This window comes from Oncorhynchus clarkii, chromosome 11 (genome assembly GCF_045791955.1).
Source record: "Oncorhynchus clarkii lewisi isolate Uvic-CL-2024 chromosome 11, UVic_Ocla_1.0, whole genome shotgun sequence".
NCBI classification, from domain to species: domain Eukaryota; kingdom Metazoa; phylum Chordata; class Actinopteri; order Salmoniformes; family Salmonidae; genus Oncorhynchus; species Oncorhynchus clarkii.
The window spans coordinates 12815897-12834940 of record NC_092157.1 but is presented as its reverse complement, the minus strand read 5'-3'; the positions used below and the strand labels follow the sequence as shown (position 1 = coordinate 12834940).

Genomic DNA, 19044 nt, shown 5'->3' with positions numbered 1-19044 from the left:
TGCATGGTGGTGAAGATATTCTGTAGCTCAGGGTAATGTATCAGCCTATTAATAATGAAAATGTAAAAAATGCCCTAATACTAAGCAATTGAAGTAACAATTCACTATAATTATAGGCTAATTCTGGAAGCTGCCCTGCACAATCAATGAACCAACAGCATCGTCTAGGCCTATATGTTCTCTTCCAGACTCATGGATAGAAAGTTTGGAGCGTAGCATAAGGTAACCAGTCCATCCAGTATGCATAATAGTACAATCCACACTCAAAGACGATTTACTAGAATTTGTTTAATTTGAGTGTAGGTTAGAGCAATTATGTACCAAAGACATCTTAAATCAGGTAATAATGTTTGCCTGCGTAATATACGGTAGGCAATGTATACGGTAGGCAATGTATTGTATTATTTTATTTTAATTTATTTTAATTCTGTGTTTTTTTTCAGGCTTGGGCTCATACTGTATGCATAATCTCTGTGTATGGGTGTTTAGAGTGAATCATCACCTTACAAAGCGCTGTCCATTTCGTTGTTAGGCTTTGAAACATCCACAACGACCATGCTTTCCACTGTTTCAACCTGTTTGAATTTCTTTCTTCAAATTTATCAATCACAGTGAGGTGAGTTTTAAAAGCAAGATACTATTTTGATAAGTGTTAGAATTTGTTTTGACGTTAGAGGGACAGTAGAGCACGGAGTACCAGGCTATTAGCGACCTGATGGTCATTAACGAGTTGGGGACAAACAAGCATGTCCAGAGTGCATAAGAGGAGATTACCGTGACACAACGGTCACATGGAATTTTACTGTTATGAAGACTCATGGGTGCTGGTGTGGCGGTAAACGGTCACCACAAGAGACCATAGGTGGAAAACGCTGCTCTATTCCACCCACATAAAATACATGTTTAGAAAGTCTTTGTAAATGCATTGTTTGTGTACTTCTCGCCTGTAGGTAAAGAAGGCTTTCTTTGCCTTGGTTGCCAACGGGGTGCGGGCAGCACCGCTATGGGAGACGAAGAAGCAGAGCTTTGTCGGTAAGTGGGAATGTCTCTGCTCTATCATTATTCTCTCCCATCCTTAACCTTCCACTTCTCCACATTAGAGGTCGACTGATTGGGATTTTTCAACGCCCATACCAATTATTCATGGACCAAAAAAAAGCGATACCGATTAATCGGCCAATTTTTTTAAGTTTTTATATATATAGTGGTAATAATGACAATTACCACAATACTGACTGAACAATTAACCTTTTTTTTAAATTTGACCTTAATATGATAAATAAAATCTATTTAGTCTCAAATAATGAAACATGTTAAATTTGATTTAAATAATGCAAAAACAGTGTTGGAGAAGAAAGTAAAAGTGCAATATTTGCCATGTAAAAAAGCTATCGTTTAAGTTCCTTGCTCAGAACATGAGATATATGAAAGCTGGTGGTTCAATGTTCACAGGTAAGAAGTTATTATAGTAATTATGACGCGTCAACTATTTCTCGCTATACCATTTGCATTTCATATACAGTTGAAGTCTGAAGTTTACATACTTAGGTTGGAGTCATTAACTCGTTTTTCAGCCACTCCACAAATGTCTTGTTAACAAACTATAGTTTTGGCAAGTCGGTTAGGACATCTATTTTGTACATGAAGTAATTTTTACAATTGTTTTCAGACAGAATATTTGACTAATAATTCACTGAAGTCAGAAGTTTACATACACCTTAGCCTAATACATGTAAACTCAGTTTTTCACATTTTCTGACATTTTATCCTAGTAACAATTCCCTGTCTTAGGTCAGTTAGGATCACCACTTTATTTTAAGAATGTGAAATGTCAGAATAATAGTAGAGAATGATTTATTTCTGCTTTTATTTATTTCATCACATTCCCAGTGGGTCAGAAGTTTACACACACTCAATTAGTATTTGGTAGCATTGCCTTTATATTGTTTAACTTGGGTCAAATGTTTTGGGCAGCCTTCCACAAGCTTCCCACAATAAGTTGGGTGAATTTTGGCCCATTCATCCTTACAGAGCTGGTGTAACTGAGTCAGGTTTGTAGGCCTCCTTGCTCGCACATGCTTTTTCAGTTCTGCCGACAAATGGTCTATGGGATTGAGGTAAGGGCTTTGTGATGGCCACTCCAATACCTTGACATTGTTGTCCTTAAGCCATTTTGCCACAACTTTGGAAATATGCTTGGGGTCATTGTCCATTTGGAAGACCCATTTGCGACCAAGCTTTAACTTCCTGACTGCTGTCTTGAGATGTTGCTTCAATATATCCACATAATTTTCCTTTCTAAGGATGCCATGTATTTTGTGAAGTGCACCAGTCCCTCCTGCAGCAAAGCACCCCCATAACATGATCCTGCCACCCCCATGCTTCACGATTGGGATGATGTTCTTTGGCTTGCAAGCCTCCCCTTTTTCTTCCAAACATAACGATGGTCATTATGGCCAAACAGTTCTATTTTTGTATCAGATCAGAGGATATTTCTCCAAAAAGTACGATCTTTGTCCCCATGTGCAGTTGCAAACCATAGTCTGGCTTTTTTATGGCAGTTTTGGAGCAGTGGCTTCTTCCTTGCTGAGCGGCCTTTCAGGTTATGTCAATATAGGACTCGTTTTACTTTGGAAATAGTTACCAGCATCTTCACAAGGTCCTTTGCTGTTCTGGGATTGATTTGCACTTTTCGCACAAGTACGTTCATCTCTAGGAGACAGAACACGTCTCCTTCCTGAGCGGTATGACGACTGCGTGATCCCATGGTGTTTATACTTGCGTACTATTGTTTATACATATGAACGTGGTACCTTCAGGCATTTGGAAATTGCTTCCAAGGATGAACCAGACTTGTGGAGGTGTACAATTTTTTTTTTTCCTGAGGTCTTGGCTGATTTCTTTTGAATTTCCCATGTCAAGCAAAGAGGCACTGAGTTTGAAAGTAGGCCTTGAAATACATCCACAGGTACACCTCCAATTGACTCAAATGATGCCAATTAGCCTATCAGAAGCTTCTAAAGCCATGACATTTTCTGGAATTTTCCAAGCTGTTTAAAGGCACAGTCAACTTAGTGAATGTAAACTTCTGACCCACTGGAATTGTGATACAGTGAAATAATCTGTCTGAAAACAATTGTTGGAAAAATGACTTGTGTCATGGACAAAGTAGATGTTCTAACCGACTTGCCAAAACTATAGTTTGTTAACAAGAAATTTGTGGAGTGGTTGAATAATGAGTTTTTATGACTCCAACCTAAGTGTATGTAAACTGTATTGTAAACAGCTTTCCAATATTTTGGAATCTCAGACGATACGAAAGAGATTGAACAGGCTGATAATAGGGGTTGCAACAATTTCGGCAGATCATTTTAGAGAGGGTCTAGATTGTTAATTCTGGCTGATTTGTAGGTGTCCAGAATTTGCAGATCTTTCAGAACATCAGCTATCTGGATTTAGGTGAAGGAGAAATGGCGAAGGTATGTTTAACTAAATATGCAGTTTAAAAAATATATATACTTGTGTATTGATTTTAAAGGCATTGATGTTAATGGTTAGGCACATTTGTGCTTTTTTCACGAATGCGCTTTTGTTAAATCACCCCCGTTTGGCGAAGTTGAAGTAGGCTGTGATTCGATGATACATTTATATGCAACGCAGGACAAGCTAGTTACCCTAGTAATATCATCAACCATGTGTAGTTAACTAGTGATTTGTGAAGATTGTTTATTTATAAGATAAGTTTAGTGCTAGCTAGCAGCTTACCTTGGCTCATTGCAGCCACAAGTATATTTTGACGCTGCACTTGCGTAACAGGTCAGCCTGCCACGCAGTTTTCTCACGGATTGCAATGTAATCGGTGTCCAAAAAGGCAGAATACCGATTGTTATGAGAACTTTAAGTCGGCCCTGATTTAATTGGTCAACCTCTACTCCACATCCTTAACCTTCTTTAAACAATGCATTGCTTCCTTTCTCTCCATCCTTTCTGTCGGCTCTCTTCCCTCCTTCATCCGGTCTTTCCCTCGCTCCCCCTTGAAACCGGCCAGCGTAATGCAGACAGATATAATACTGTTCTCGTATCTGGGCCAGGGTAATGGAGACAGATATAATACTGTTCTCTCCTCTACTCTCCTCGTACCTGGGCCAGGGTAATGGAGACAGATATAATACTGTTCTCTCCTCTACTCTCCTCGTATCTGGGCCAGGGTAATGGAGACAGATATAATACTGTTCTCTCCTCGTATCTGGGCCATGGTAATGGAGACAGATATAATACTGTTCTCTCCTCTACTCTCCTCGTATCTGGGCCAGGGTAATGAAGACAGATATAATACTGTACTCTCCTCGTATCTGGGCCAGGGTAATGGAGACAGATATAATACTGTTCTCTCCTCTACTCTCCTCGTATCTGGGCCAGGGTAATGGAGACAGATATAATACTGTTCTCTCCTCTACTCTCCTCGTATCTGGGCCAGGGTAATGGAGACAGATATAATACTGTTCTCTCCTCTACTCTCCTCGTATCTGGGCCAGGGTAATGGAGACAGATATAATACTGTTCTCTCCTCGTATCTGGGCCAGGGTAATGGAGACGGATATAATACTGTACTCTCCTCTACTCTCCTCGTATCTGGGCCAGGGTAATGGGGACGGATATAATACTGTTCTCTCCTCTACTCTCCTCGTATCTGGGCCAGGGTAATGGAGACAGATATAATACTGTACTCTCCTCGTATCTGGGCCAGGGTAATGGAGACGGATATAATACTGTTCTCTCCTCTACTCTCCTCGTATCTGGGCCAGGGTAATGGAGACAGATATAATACTGTACTCTCCTCGTATCTGGGCCAGGGTAATGGAGACTGATATAATACTGTTCTCTCCTCTACTCTCCTCGTATCTGGGCCAGGGTAATGGAGACAGATATAATACTGTTCTCTCGCCTTCTGAGGACAGAAATACAGACCCAAAAGTGTATTTTTACTGTAATTGCTCTGTTTTTCAACAATTGGTTGAACAATATAGCAATGTGCCCACCTATGGTTAGGGACACCCATCTTGTGTAGCTGTCCCGGCTGCAACAAAATGTGAGTGTAGAGCCTGACGTCTCCCTGCAACCTTCCACGCATCAGAAATCAAGCCCACTTGTCCAATAGAGCGAGACGCACAGATGGGCTTTACTGAGAATCAAGCCCTTCCACTACTGTTCCTTCTCACCTCTAGGCGATACTGATGTCAATGAGGAGTGAGTGTGTGATATAGTGTCACAGAAATAGGCCCTGGTCTGGTATCTCCCAAATGTCTCTTCTACCTGTACCCACCTCCCTCCCTCCCCCTGCTCCTTCTGTTCTACCTGTACCCACCACCTCCCTGCCCGCTGCTCCTTCTGTTCTACCTGTACCCACCACCTCCCTCCCTCCCCGCTGCTCCTTCTGTTCTACCTGTACCCACCACCTCCCTCCCTCCCTGCTGCTCCTTCTGTTCTACCTGTACCCACCTCCCTCCCCCTGCTCCTTCTGTTCTACCTGTACCCACCTCCCTCCCTCCCCGCTGCTCCTTCTGTTCTACCTGTACCCACCTCCCTCCCTCCCCGCTGCTCCTTCTGTTCTACCTGTACCCACCACCTCCCTCCCCGCTGCTCCTTCTGTTCTACCTGTACCCACCACCTACCTCCCCCGCTGCTCCTTCTGTTCTACCTGTACCCACCTCCCTCCCCGCTGCTCCTTCTGTTTTACCTGTACCCACCTCCCTCCCTCCCCGCTGCTCCTTCTGTTCTACCTGTACCCACCTCCCTCCACGCTGCTCCTTCTGTTCTACCTGTACCCACCACCTCCCTCCCTCCCCGCTGCTCCTTCTGTTCTACCTGTACCTCCCACCTCCACGCTGCTCCTATCTTATTTTTTAGTACTATCCTCAGTAGCAGTGTGTATGTGCTAGGTCAAATCCAACACCTATGCAATGTGAATAATCACTCAACAAGACCTTTCTCTCTGTCTGTCTCTAGGAATGTTAACCATCACAGACTTCATCAACATCCTCCACAGATATTACAAGTCTCCCATGGTACGTGACCTCTCATCAAACAGATACAAATGAGTCCTGGGTTGTGTTCATTAGGGCTTGCATTAGAAAAAAATATTTAGCCATGGTAAACTAAAATGAGTCTCCAATTGAAGAAGTCCAAGTTGTTCCTCCCCTGATTCAGTCCATAATATTGAACACGACCCTAGTTTGAAATGGTTTGGCTATATGGCTTCAGCTTCCTATTGTCACCAAGGCCAGTGATGTGGACTGACTGTAAACTGCAGCGATATATATAGTGGGAGACTTATCCAGCCTCCATCTCAGGCACCGTATGTGCTGTGTCATGGAGCACCGTATGTGCTGTGTCATGGAGCACCGCGTATGTGCTGTGTCATTTATTATGTAACAACAACCATACCCAAAAGCCACAATATCCACAAACAAGGGAAGGTAGTGTAGTAGGGGGGGGTGTTTTTAGAATCAATACCCAAACTCACAAGGGGCCCAAGGGCAGTACGGGGGGACAGCCTGTCACTTCGCACACAGGGCCCTTGCCCGGAATGTGGCGCGTGTGAATTCTGGGGCAGGACGTTTGACTAGTATCCACCTGGTGGTAGTGTGGTATAAGAAATACATACTAATAAATATTACATATTTAACTTTCATACATTCACAAGTACAACACACAACATTTAAGCTTAACTTCTCGTTAATCTAGCCACCGTGTCAGATTTCAAAAAGGCTTTATGGCGAAAGCAAACCATGCAGTTATCTTAGGACAGTACCAACACATGGAAATCAGATTTCCTCCCGCCAGGCGGGAGTCAGAAATAACAATTTAATTCATGCCTTACTTTTGAAGAACTTCTTCAGTTGGCACTCCAATATGTCCAATAAACATCACAAATGGTCCTTTTGGTTCGATTAATTCCGGCGTTATCTCCAAAATGTCCATTTATTTGGCGCGATTGTTTCAGAAAAACACCGGTTCCAACTGGCCCAGCATGACTACAAAATATCTAAGTTACCTGTAAACGCTGTCCAAACATTTGAAACAACTTTCCTAATACAACTTTAGGTATTTTTTAACGTAAATAATTTATACAATTTAAGAAGGGATAAACTGTGTTCAATACCCAAAATAAACAATGTGAAGCGTGTGACCTGGAGCGCACATCAAAACATTAGTGCACTAGGAGAGACCCTCGTTCTAAACTGCCATACTTCTTAATTTCTAAAGAGAAACATCAACCAATTTCCAAAGACTGTTGACATCCAGTGGAAGCAATAGGAACTGCAAGCAAGTGCCTTATAAATCTAGATACACATTGAAAACCCTGTCACCTAATAAAAAATCAAAAAAAATCTGGATGGTTTGTCCTCGGGTTCGCCTGCCAAATAGTTTCTGTTATACTCACATACCACGGGTATGTATGACAATACATTTATTTGTGCTGTTTAATTACATTGGTAACCAGTTTATAATAGCAATAAGGCACCTCTGGATTGTGGTATATGGCCAATATACCACACCCCCTCGGGCCTTATTGCTTAAGTATAACACACACACTGATTTATAGTCAAGTATAACACGCACTCACCACAGCAGATGTGCCAGCCAGCAGACTACAGTAGTCTGTAGTGTATAATATAATAGCCTGCTCTGCTGTTGTGTGATGCGAGCCACTTCCGTGTAGGCTGTTTTCTAGAAGTCCTCCCTGATACAGTAGGTTATACAAAACATTTGAAAATAAAAACCTCAATCATAATCTCATTTGACTCAGTGGAAGTGTTGTCAGTGGTGAGTTACGGTGTCCCATTGTTACCGGAGTAGTCACACCTGTATGCTACACCCATCATAGAGAGCCAAGCTAGTGAGGCTAGCCCTCTTGGGATTTCCACTGGCCCAAATACACATGGGTATTTATTAGGTCAGGAGACAGTGACATAGTTTGTTGTTATCCTAATGCCTGTTAGTTTATCCATCGTCTAGAGAACCACCAGAGCAGTGAAAGCGTTCGCTAATCCTTCCATATCAGACTCCTGTATAGTCATGCAGAACCGGAGTCGGTGCCTTTAATCTCGGGAGTTAAGTTCTGGTCACTTTCCCCAAATTCACAGGTTTTTCAGAGATCCCGGTTGGAAGATTCAATATGCTGCAAATCTGGAATCCTTCAACTGGGATTTCTGGAAAACTTCGACATTACAGAACGATACTTGTATTTTGCAACCTTAGTTGCTCTTCCTTTAGTTTGGACTGACTATGATGAGTGGGCTAGCCAAAAAACCTTGAATTTTTATCCAACACACTCACTCACTCACTCACTCACTCACTCACTCACTCACTCACTCACTCCTGGATCAGTAATTTAATGATTGATGTAGCTTCTGTTTACAGGAAACTGGAAAAGGCCTCCGATGTTTGCTATTGTATTATCGGAGGGGGGGGGGGGGGTCCTTTCTGGGGCATACATCTACATTATCATTGTTTTAGCAGCGGTGGTGCTTACTGTGTATAGGGGAAACACTGCAACCACTCTACAGGGAAAAAAGGTCCTTCAACACACATGACCTAGGAAATGGCACGTCCCCAGTCCTTCAACACACATGACCTAGGAAATGGCACGTCCCCAGTCCTTCAACACACATGACCTAGGAAATGGCACGTCCCCAGTCCTTCAACACACATGACCTAGGAAATGGCACGTCCCCAGTCCTTCAACACACATGACCTAGGAAATGGCACGTCCCCAGTCCTTCAACACACATGACCTAGGAAATGGCACGTCCCCAGCTGTTCATGATAATGAGCTCAATGTAGCCGTGGGTGCTATAGAAATGGGCTTTTTTCCGTTTTTGTAATGAATTCGAGGACCTACTACTCTGTCCTTTCCTCGTGCTGTGGTTATTTATTAGCAGCGGTTCTCATAACTCATGTCGGAGAGGGCTGACGTGGACCTGATTGAGACCCTCTAGGGAACCGGTTAGATTTTTCATGATGCCAGCACTTACATGTAGTTTGTTTTTCTTCTCCAGAGAGAATTGCTGTGATTTAATATATTTTTCTGATTCATGAAGTTGCTATTTCTATCACTCTTCTTTTTACAAAATAAAACGTTGCAAATGTAATGTCTACTACGTTCAAATCATGGAATGAATGTTAAATATCACTAATTGTTGAATGTTCTGTCTATTTTAGGTACAAATATATGAGCTGGAGGAGCATAAAATTGAAACGTGGAGAGGTATGGGGACTTTCCCGCTATTTTACAGCAACTTTCCCATTTCAAAACCAACATTTTTATCAGTTCAACAAATAATAAAGCAATTTATTTTGTAGTTTGATGATGTTGTTTTTTTGAAGAGCTCTACCTACAAGAAACCTTTAAGCCGTTAGTGAACATATCACCTGATGCAAGGTAAGCCTGTTATACATGACACCTGCATTTCCTATTTGTCTTTATTTTATGTCGTTTGAATAACAGTTATGATGCAGGGAAATGAAACTGCAGACCATGAATAGGATAATGATCCAGTCATGATTGACTTACAGTGTGCGACCCATTCAGAGCTCCTTGCTCATTATTACGTAGAGGAGCTTCCTTTGGGTTTAATCAGTCTGTTTATACGAACAATCTATAATCATCTCATAGTTGATTGAGAATTAAAATGTTAAATCTAATTGTCCCTACTTCCCACCCCACATATAAATATAATTATATGGTCATAAACACAGTAAATAAGTCTCACTCCACTTGAATTTATAGGTAGAGTAATTTACTGTCAATACACTCTCCCATGTGGAGTTTTATATTTGTTGTTCATTCCCTACATTTCCCCTGGGAAGGTCTGGTACTGAAGGTCTGGTACTTTCCCCTTGTATTTCTGCACCCTTTTCCATGTTCTTTTGATTGGAGCATAGTTTATTTTCCTCAATCTGAATCATTTAAGGTCCATTTTGTGAAAAGACGTATTAGCCAGACAAAAAACTAAAAAATACTTTGCTTAAAATACTACTCAACTTCTCCATCATCCCAGGTTAATCAACTCAAGCCTCTGGTTTGGTTATGGGCATTTTCTGGCTCCTTTTGGTAGAACACCAGCATCATTTAATTGCTTAGTGACTGATTCAGCTGTCCATTGCCAGGTTTTCTGATTATGTACTCTAGTGTATTTTGTTTTAAGGGAGAGATAAACAGACTGACTGTTGGGCCATCCCAGATAGTCCCTTGTTTCTGATGACTTCCTGTATGGTTTCTGGTTTAACACGCATGGATGCTTTGTGTGCGCGCTTCAGCTCTTTACTAAATCAAGAGTATTCTCACTTTATTGGTCAATTGCCAGCCAAAATGTGACATTTGAACCCAAACCCTCTGAAAGACACATAGTGCCTTGCAAAAGTTTTCATTCCCCTTGGTGTTTTTCCTATTTTGTTGCATTACAACCTGTCATTTTAAATGTATTTTTCATGTATTGGACATGCACAAAATAGTCCAAATTGGTGAAGTGAGGAAAAAATAAACTTGTTTCAAAGAATGCTAACAAATAAAAAAACTGAAAAGTGGTGCGTGCATATGTATTCACCCCCTTTGCTATGAAGCCCCTAAATAAGATCTGGTGCAAAATGACTAAAATGTCATCTTTGATTCCATGGAGATTGGCCGTCAAACATCGGTTTTAGAGTTGTTACTCTCTCATGGCTATCTGCCAGGGTTGTTCGGAGAAATAATGTGCTATGTTAGCTATGAGGCTTTCTGAAAACTCACCATAGTTTAGTTATGGTCAGACCTTCAGGATATACACTCAGTGTACCAAACATTAGGAACATCTTCCTAATATTGAGTTGTGCCCCCTTTGGCACTCCGAACAGCCTCAATTCTTTGGGGCATGAACTACAAGGTGTCAAGTGTTCCACAGGGATGCTGGCCCATGTTGACTCATACTTCCCACAGTTGTCAAGTTGGCTGGATGTCCTTTGGGTGGTGGACCATTCTTTGATACACACAGGAAAATGTTGAGCGTGAAAAACCCTGCAGCGTTGCAGTTCTTGACACACTCAAACCGTGTGCCTGGCACCTACTACTATACCCCGTTCAAAGGAACTTAAATATTTTCTTTACCATTCACCTTCTGAATGGCACACACAATCTGTCAAGGATGAAAAATAATTTTAACCTTTCTCCTCCACTTTATCTACACTGATTTGAAGTGGATTTAACAGGTGACATCAATAAGGGATCATAGCTTTCACCTTGAGTCACCTGACCAGACTGTCATGGAAAGAGCTGTTCTTAATGTTTTGTATACTCAGAGTAAATCTATGCTTTTTCTCAACTATTCACTATCACTTTAATTCAGTAGAAGAGCTCTCTTGCAGCACACTCACTGTTATTGTTCTATGCTCTTAACATCAGATTGACTAAGTAGGATGAATGATGGCACTTAAAGGTAACTTGGACTTTGAACCTGTTCTTTTGTAGAAGACTCCACCATGGCATGTGCTGTTTTAAAGATGGAGACTATTGATTGATGAAGTGGCAATGTATCAACACCCTCTGTCTCTAGTGCTTTATTGGCAACAAGTTGTCTGTTATTTTAACTTGATCTTCTATCTTACCCCCCCCCCCCCCCCCTCCTCTCTCAGTATATTTGACGCGGTATACTCGCTCATCAAGAACAAGATCCACCGGCTGCCCGTCATCGACCCAGTCAGCGGAAACGCACTTTATATCCTCACACACAAGAGAATCCTCAAGTTCCTCCAGCTCTTTGTAAGTAGGCCTAGCACTGGATTGATGAAGCATGGGCTCTCTCATGTAAGCAAACAGTGGATTGGAATGTAAGAGCATGCTGCCCCCTGTTGGATCTCCATGGAATTAAAGATTACATTTTAGTCATTTAGCAGACACTCTTATCCGGAGCGACTTACATGATCAATTAGGGGTTAAGTGCCTTGCTCAAGGGCACCTAGACTGCTCTGGGATTCAAAACAGTGACCTTTCGATTACTGGCCCAATGCTCGCAACCGCTAGGCTACCTGCCGCCCCATCTGACAAAAGGGAAACAGAAAGGCAGGGTGATGAAAGGATGGCAACAGAGCCTAGAGAGCTGTCCTGATTCAGTAGAGGATTAGTTTAATCTATCTGATCGTCTGGGATGACGACCTCACCAGTCTAGAGGAGAGAATATGGTGACTATACATTGTAGTTCACCCGTTTCAAATCCATTCATTCAGGAGATGAATTTGGGAGTTGGAGTTCAATGAGGATTCCTTGAATTCCTGTGAACTATATTCCATTGTGTTAGATTTCCTGAGTTGACCGTATTAACAGGTAGGTACTGTAGCATTCTGCCGGCTAGAGAAGCAGTATTGTCTAAATATAAGGTGTCTTACGTGTTGAAGTGAGTGTGAAATGTAAACCACCTCTGCATAATGAAATAGACAGCAGGAAAGAAGTTTGGAAACATGAACCCACTTGACCAAAGGACATCCGTCTGTCCTGGGCTAGACGAAATGATAGACCATAGGTGACTGCACACCCGGACAGATAGACGGACAGAGAGAAAATGAGACGGATTGGAAAAAAGACATCTCTCTTCTGAATATATGTCTGTTTTACTGTTTTATTTCTTTACTTACCTACACACACACACCTTTTTTTCACACTATTGGTTTGAGCCTGTAAGTAAGCATTTCACTGTAAGGTTTACACCTGTTGTATTCAGCATTTCACTGTAAGGTTTACACCTGTTGTATTCGTCGCACGTGACAAACTTTGATTTGATATCCCAGGTGTGTGAGATGCCAAAGCCTGCCTTTATGAAGCAGACCCTGGAGGAGCTGACCATCGGCACCTACCACAACATCGCCTTCATCCACCCCGACACACCCATCATCAAGGCCCTGAACATCTTCGTGGTCCGGAGGGTGTCCGCTCTGCCAGTGGTGGACGAGTCAGGTATGTGTGTGTGTGTCAGACTGTATGTCTCTGCCAGTGGTGGATGAGTCAGGTATGTGTGTGTGTGTTCAGACTATATGTCTCTGCCAGTGGTGGACGAGTCAGGTATGTGTGTGTGTGTCAGACTATATGTCTCTGACAGTGGTGGACGAGTCAGGTGTGTGTGTGTGTGTGTGTGTGTCAGACTGTATGTCTCTGACAGTGGTGGACGAGTCAGGTATGTGTGTGTGTGTGTGTGTGTTCAGACTATATGTCTCTGCCAGTGGTGGACGAGTCAGGTATGTGTGTGTGTGTGTGTCAGACTGTATGTCTCTGACAGTGGTGGACGAGTCAGGTATGCGTGTGTGTGTGTGTCAGACTGTATGTCTCTGACAGTGGTGGACGAGTCAGGTATGTGTGTGTGTGTGTGTTCAGACTATATGTCTCTGCCAGTGGTGGACGAGTCAGGTATGTGTGTGTGTCAGACTGTATGTCTCTGACAGTGGTGGACGAGTCAGGCGTGTGTGTGTGTGTGTGTTCAGACTATATGTCTCTGCCAGTGGTGGACGAGTCAGGTATGTGTGTGTGTCAGACTGTATGTCTCTGCCAGTGGTGGACGAGTCAGGTATGTGTGTGTGTCAGACTGTATGTCTCTGACAGTGGTGGACGAGTCAGGTATGTGTGTGTGTTCAGACTATATGTCTCTGCCAGTGGTGGACGAGTCAGGTATGTGTGTGTGTCAGACTGTATGTCTCTGACAGTGGTGGACGAGTCAGGTATGTGTGTGTGTGTGTGTGTGTGTTCAGACTATATGTCTCTGACAGTGGTGGACGAGTCAGGTATGTGTGTGTGTGTGTGTGTTCAGACTATATGTCTCTGACAGTGGTGGACGAGTCAGGTATGTGTGTGTGTCAGACTGTATGTCTCTGACAGTGGTGGACGAGTCAGGTATGTGTGTGTGTGTGTGTGTTCAGACTATATGTCTCTGCCAGTGGTGGACGAGTCAGGTATGTGTGTGTGTGTCAGACTGTATGTCTCTGACAGTGGTGGACGAGTCAGGTATGCGTGTGTGTGTGTGTGTCAGACTGTATGTCTCTGACAGTGGTGGACGAGTCAGGTATGCGTGTGTGTCAGACTGTACGTCTCTGACAGTGGTGGACGAGTCAGGTATGTGTGTGTGTGTGTGTCAGACTATATGTCTCTGCCAGTGGTGGACGAGTCAGGTATGTGTGTGTGTCAGACTGTATGTCTCTGACAGTGGTGGACGAGTCAGGCGTGTGTGTGTGTGTGTGTTCAGACTATATGTCTCTGCCAGTGGTGGACGAGTCAGGTATGTGTGTGTGTCAGACTGTATGTCTCTGACAGTGGTGGACGAGTCAGGTATGTGTGTGTGTGTGTGTGTGTGTTCAGACTATATGTCTCTGCCAGTGGTGGACGAGTCAGGTATGTGTGTGTGTCAGACTGTATGTCTCTGCCAGTGGTGGACGAGTCAGGTATGTGTGTGTGTGTCAGACTATATGTCTCTGACAGTGGTGGACGAGTCAGGTATGCGTGTGTGTGTGTCAGACTGTATGTCTCTGACAGTGGTGGACGAGTCAGGTATGTGTGTGTGTCAGACTATATGTCTCTGCCAGTGGTGGACGAGTCAGGTATGTGTGTGTGTCAGACTGTATGTCTCTGCCAGTGGTGGATGAGTCAGGTATGTGTGTGTGTCAGACTGTATGTCTCTGCCAGTGGTGGACGAGTCAGGTATGTGTGTGTGTGTCAGACTATATGTCTCTGACAGTGGTGGACGAGTCAGGTATGTGTGTGTGTGTGTCAGACTATATGTCTCTGACAGTGGTGGATGAGTCAGGTATGTGTGTGTGTCAGACTGTCTCTGCCGATGTATTATTTTTGTGAAGTTGGATTCTGAATTTCTTTGGATTTTGCTCTTTTCAGGGAAAGTCGTGGATATTTATTCCAAGTTTGATGTCATTGTAAGTAATCCCTTTAGTTAACACTTCATGGGGTACACTTTTAGGAATATTACTAATTTGTTGTTAATGAATATTCCTCTTCATAAGTGTACAGTGAACATTCCAAGATGGACCAACTAGTTGTTTGTCTTTGCTGTGTGTAGAACCTTGCTGCTGAGAAGACCTACAACAACCTGGACATCACGGTGACCCAGGCTCTGAGGCATCGCTCGCAGTACTTTGAGGGCGTGATGAAGTGCAACCGCCTCGAGACACTGGAGACTATCGTGGACAGAATAGTCAAAGCAGAGGTGAGATTGAGACACACACCTGACCTGAACCCTCTCCTGTCAGTCTGACATGATAGCTAATAACATCTTTCTTTTTTTTCTCTCCCATTTCCATTAAATCCTCTTCTTCTTCCCCACTCCTCTTCCCTCTTTCTCCCCTCTCTCGTCTCCAGGTCCACAGGCTGGTGGTGGTGGGCGACAACGCCCACATTGTGGGCATCGTTTCCCTGTCGGACATCCTGCAGGCCCTGGTGCTCACCCCTGCAGGTATAAACACCCAGTGTTCCTCCTAACCCCCCCCCTCCCCACTCCACCCTGCCCTGTTCTGTCTCCACCCCCCACAATGGGACTGGCTCCCATCCCCTCTCACCCCCAACAATAGACACCAAAAGGTAGGCCACTGTAGACCGGCATGGTATGGCTTGGGCTAGTCTGGGTCAGCAAGCTTGTGTGTATTTAGTATCGTTTGTGGCTAAGGCTGTGTCTGTTTCTGTTGTATTCAAATACATGTTCTAGCAAGAGTGACAATGTTCCTTCAGTGTGTGTGTGTGTGTGTATGCCACGTCATGAAGGCTAATAATGATGAATGAGGAGCAGGCCCCTCTATTTATCCTGACACTACATGAGTTCATGCCCCACCCTCTCCTCTCTGATGGATTGCTTCTCTACTACTTCCCCTCATCTCTCCTCTTTCCCTCTTTCCTCTTTTTCTCCTCCTCGTTTCCTCCTCCCCGTTCCCCGTTTCCTCCTCCCCGTTCCCCGTTTCCTCCTCCCCGTTCCCCGTTTCCTCCTCCCCGTTCCCCGTTTCCTCCTCCCCGTTCCTCCTCCCCGTTCCCCGTTTCCTCCTCCTCGTTTCCCGTTTCCTCCTCCTCGTTTCCCGTTTCCTCCTCCTCGTTTCCCGTTTCCTCCTCCCCGTTTCCCGTTTCCTCCTCCCCGTTTCCCGTTTCCTCCTCCCCGTTTCCCGTTTCCTCCTCCCCGTTTCCCGTTTCCTCCTCCCCGTTTCCCGTTTCCTCCTCCCCGTTTCCCGTTTCCTCCTCCCCGTTCCCCGTTTCCTCCTCCCCGTTCCTCCTCCCCGTTCCCCGTTCCCTCCTCCCCGTTCCCCGTTTCCTCCTCCCCGTTTCCTCCTCCCCGTTTCCTCCTCCCCGTTCCCCGTTTCCTCCTCCCCGTTCCCCGTTTCCTCCTCCCCGTTCCCCGTTTCCTCCTCCCCGTTTCCCGTTTCCTCCTCCCCGTTTCCCGTTTCCTCCTCTCCGTTTCCCGTTTCCTCCTCCCCGTTTCCCGTTTCTCGTTTCCTCTTCCCCATTCCCTCCTCTCTCTCTCCTCCATCCATCAGACAGGCTCTCTCATTTCTACATGTCAACAACTCCCCCCTGCGATAACCATCCAGCATTGGTTTAAATAGTAATTTTCTTTAAAATAATCAGCTTTGCTTGATTGAGCTTGCCTGGCGCTTGAGGAAGTGTGGTGAATGTTAAGTCTTAAAACAGAAAAACCTCACATTTCTGAGGATAAGACTTTTTTTCTAAATAGAAGAACACACACAGAGATTGCACCAACAAACCAGCAGGTGGCCTCTACTGAGCAGCAGCAATAATTGAATCACAAATATTTTTACTTGATTAGAGACACGATGAGAGATCAGCCATTTATGGACAAATAGATTTCACCTCATGCTTAATTTAGGTTATCTTATCTAATCAGGAAACCCAAGACTTAAGTTTGAATGGGTATGCAGCTAATTACACTTAATGAGAACAACAAAAATAGATTTCCACTGCTAACGGGTCATTTCCACATCTCTGAATGCAGCTGCATGGACAAGAGCCTCTGAGACACTTCCATACCAACCAAACTTCTCGCTCTTTCTCTCTCCAGGCATCGGCAGGAAGAGCAGCCAAGCACAATCAAAAGCAGAGGTAGAGGCACCACCAGAAACATTGGTAGAGGCACCACCAGAAACATTGGTAGAGGCACCACCAGAAACATTGGTAGAGGCACCACCAGAAACATTGGTAGAGGCACCAGTAGTAGGGGCTGGAAACTGAAGCTGAGACCGAGAATGAGGTAGTGGGGGTTAAGTCTGAAGTAGAGGTAGTGGGGGTTAAGTCTGAAGTAGAGGTAGTGGGGGTTAAGTCTGAAGTAGAGGTAGTGGGGGTTAAGTCTGAAGTAGAGGTAGTGGGGGTTAAGTCTGAAGTAGAGGTAGTGGGGGTTAAGTCTGAAGTTGAGACTGAGATGGAGAACGCTGAAGCCGTGGCAAAGACTGAGGCAGTAGTGAAGGTAGAGACTGAAGCTGGACCAAAAGATGCTGAGGGAAAGGCGGAGTATGTGCTGTGTGTGACTGACCTGCTGTGACACGGGACATTGCTGTGAGAGGAAGTTGACTCGGAAGACTGATGGAAGTTGAACCCCCAGACTGATGCAGCATTGTCTGGGCTGAGAAAAGGGTTGGATCGGACTGGTGGGATGGGTGGTACAGTCAAAGTGACCAGGGCCCTGATGGGTAATTTGCTGTGATAGGGGAGATGTGGTCACATGGGTGACTGACTCGGGCTGACCAACCTGGGATTATTTTACTAGAGGGTCTGGCGGTGGTGCCTCCTCTTCTCCCCCCTCAAGATTGTGCATCATCACTCCCCTCTACTTTTACCCCCTGGATGTTCCAGAAATAACCCCTACCCCCTAGGCCCTCATTTAGACTTGACATGAGTGGAAAGGTATTAGCAACATGGCTAGTATTCCAGCTAGCCTATCAGAAGCCCTCAAGGTGGTTTGAGTTATTATAAGGTTGTTTTTAGTTGCAGGTTATTTTCCATTTGAATCATAATCGTGTCTGCTCTCCTTCAGGGACAGAGTATTGAGTTGTTTTTAGTTGCAGGTTATTTTCCATTTGAATCATAATCGTGTCTGCTCTCCTTCAGGGAAAGAGTATTGAGTTGTTTTTAGTTGCAGGTTATTTTCCATTTGAATCATAATCGTGTCTGCTCTCCTTCAGGGAAAGAGTATTGAGTTGTTTTTTTCTTTATTTGCACAAGGTTTTGTGAATGGAAACAAGGGATGTCGGTGGCTCTCCGAAAACTACACCCATTCCCCCTGCTACTTATGATGTCCCTGTGACAGTGGGCGGAGCTTGCTGTCCTGTCTTTAACGTCATTGGTGCCTTTCGAGAGATTTTATTCTTTATTTTTGAAAGAGAGCGTAAGAGGTGATGGTATGACGACCTTGTTGCTCAATGCAATTCAAGAAACAGCAGCTGCCTATATACAATATACCCAATATGTATTTATATTTCTCCAGTTACTTAGAGGCATGCAAGATACATCTTGTACTCTGTATCGATCATACTGGATATATAGAGAAACCTTTTGTACTGAGGAAACTTTAAGTGCCAGAGAAAGGACAGGTATATTTTTTTCTCTTTAGTCAATATTGTAAGATCATGTTCTTTTTGTAATATTTACTGATCATTTTCTTGTCATTCAGATTTTGAAGTTATATTGTTGATAGTTTCAGATGAGTGGTTTATCTATTGAAAATGAACAGATGTGTCATGAGTGCCACATAATACATGTTTCTGTTATTTAAGTTTTCTTTTGCTGTTGAAAAAAAGTAATAAAACATACTACTGAAATCTTTTTGTCTTGTGTGCATGATAGTGGTATTTAATTTAAGTATTATGACACCACCTAGTGGCACAATTGTGCAAATGACACATTGAACTCGGCTACACATTTAGCAATTTACAGGAGCAATTCGGTTTAAGTGCCTTGCTCAAGGGCACATCAACAGATTGTTTTACCTGTTTGGCTCAGGGATTTGAACCAGAAACCTTTTGGTT

At 43.8% G+C, this 19044-nt stretch overlaps 1 protein-coding gene across 3 annotated transcripts in view; it reads left to right on the top strand.

Moving 5' to 3' along the window:
* LOC139420215 (protein kinase, AMP-activated, gamma 2 non-catalytic subunit a) overlaps window positions 1-18841 on the top strand; it is a 67161-nt gene extending 48320 nt beyond the window's left edge. Inside the window, exons 5-16 of one of the 3 annotated variants that reach the window (XR_011635478.1) lie at window positions 951-1032; window positions 6007-6065; window positions 9226-9271; window positions 9391-9445; window positions 11671-11797; window positions 12820-12985; window positions 14906-14943; window positions 15087-15233; window positions 15386-15479; window positions 17085-17327; window positions 17409-18010; window positions 18159-18828. Coding sequence is in view for 2 of the 3 variants with exons in the window: in XM_071170060.1 (XP_071026161.1) it covers window positions 951-1032; window positions 6007-6065; window positions 9226-9271; window positions 9391-9445; window positions 11671-11797; window positions 12820-12985; window positions 14906-14943; window positions 15087-15233; window positions 15386-15479; window positions 17085-17254 (984 nt within the window). In the remaining variant the exon portion in view is untranslated. Of the gene's footprint in view, window positions 1-950; window positions 1033-6006; window positions 6066-9225; window positions 9272-9390; window positions 9446-11670; window positions 11798-12819; window positions 12986-14905; window positions 14944-15086; window positions 15234-15385; window positions 15480-17084; window positions 17328-17408; window positions 18011-18158 lie in introns of all 3 variants that reach the window. The other 2 variants (XM_071170061.1, XM_071170060.1) reach the window with 2 other exon arrangements.
* Window positions 18842-19044: the final 203 nt, after the last annotated feature.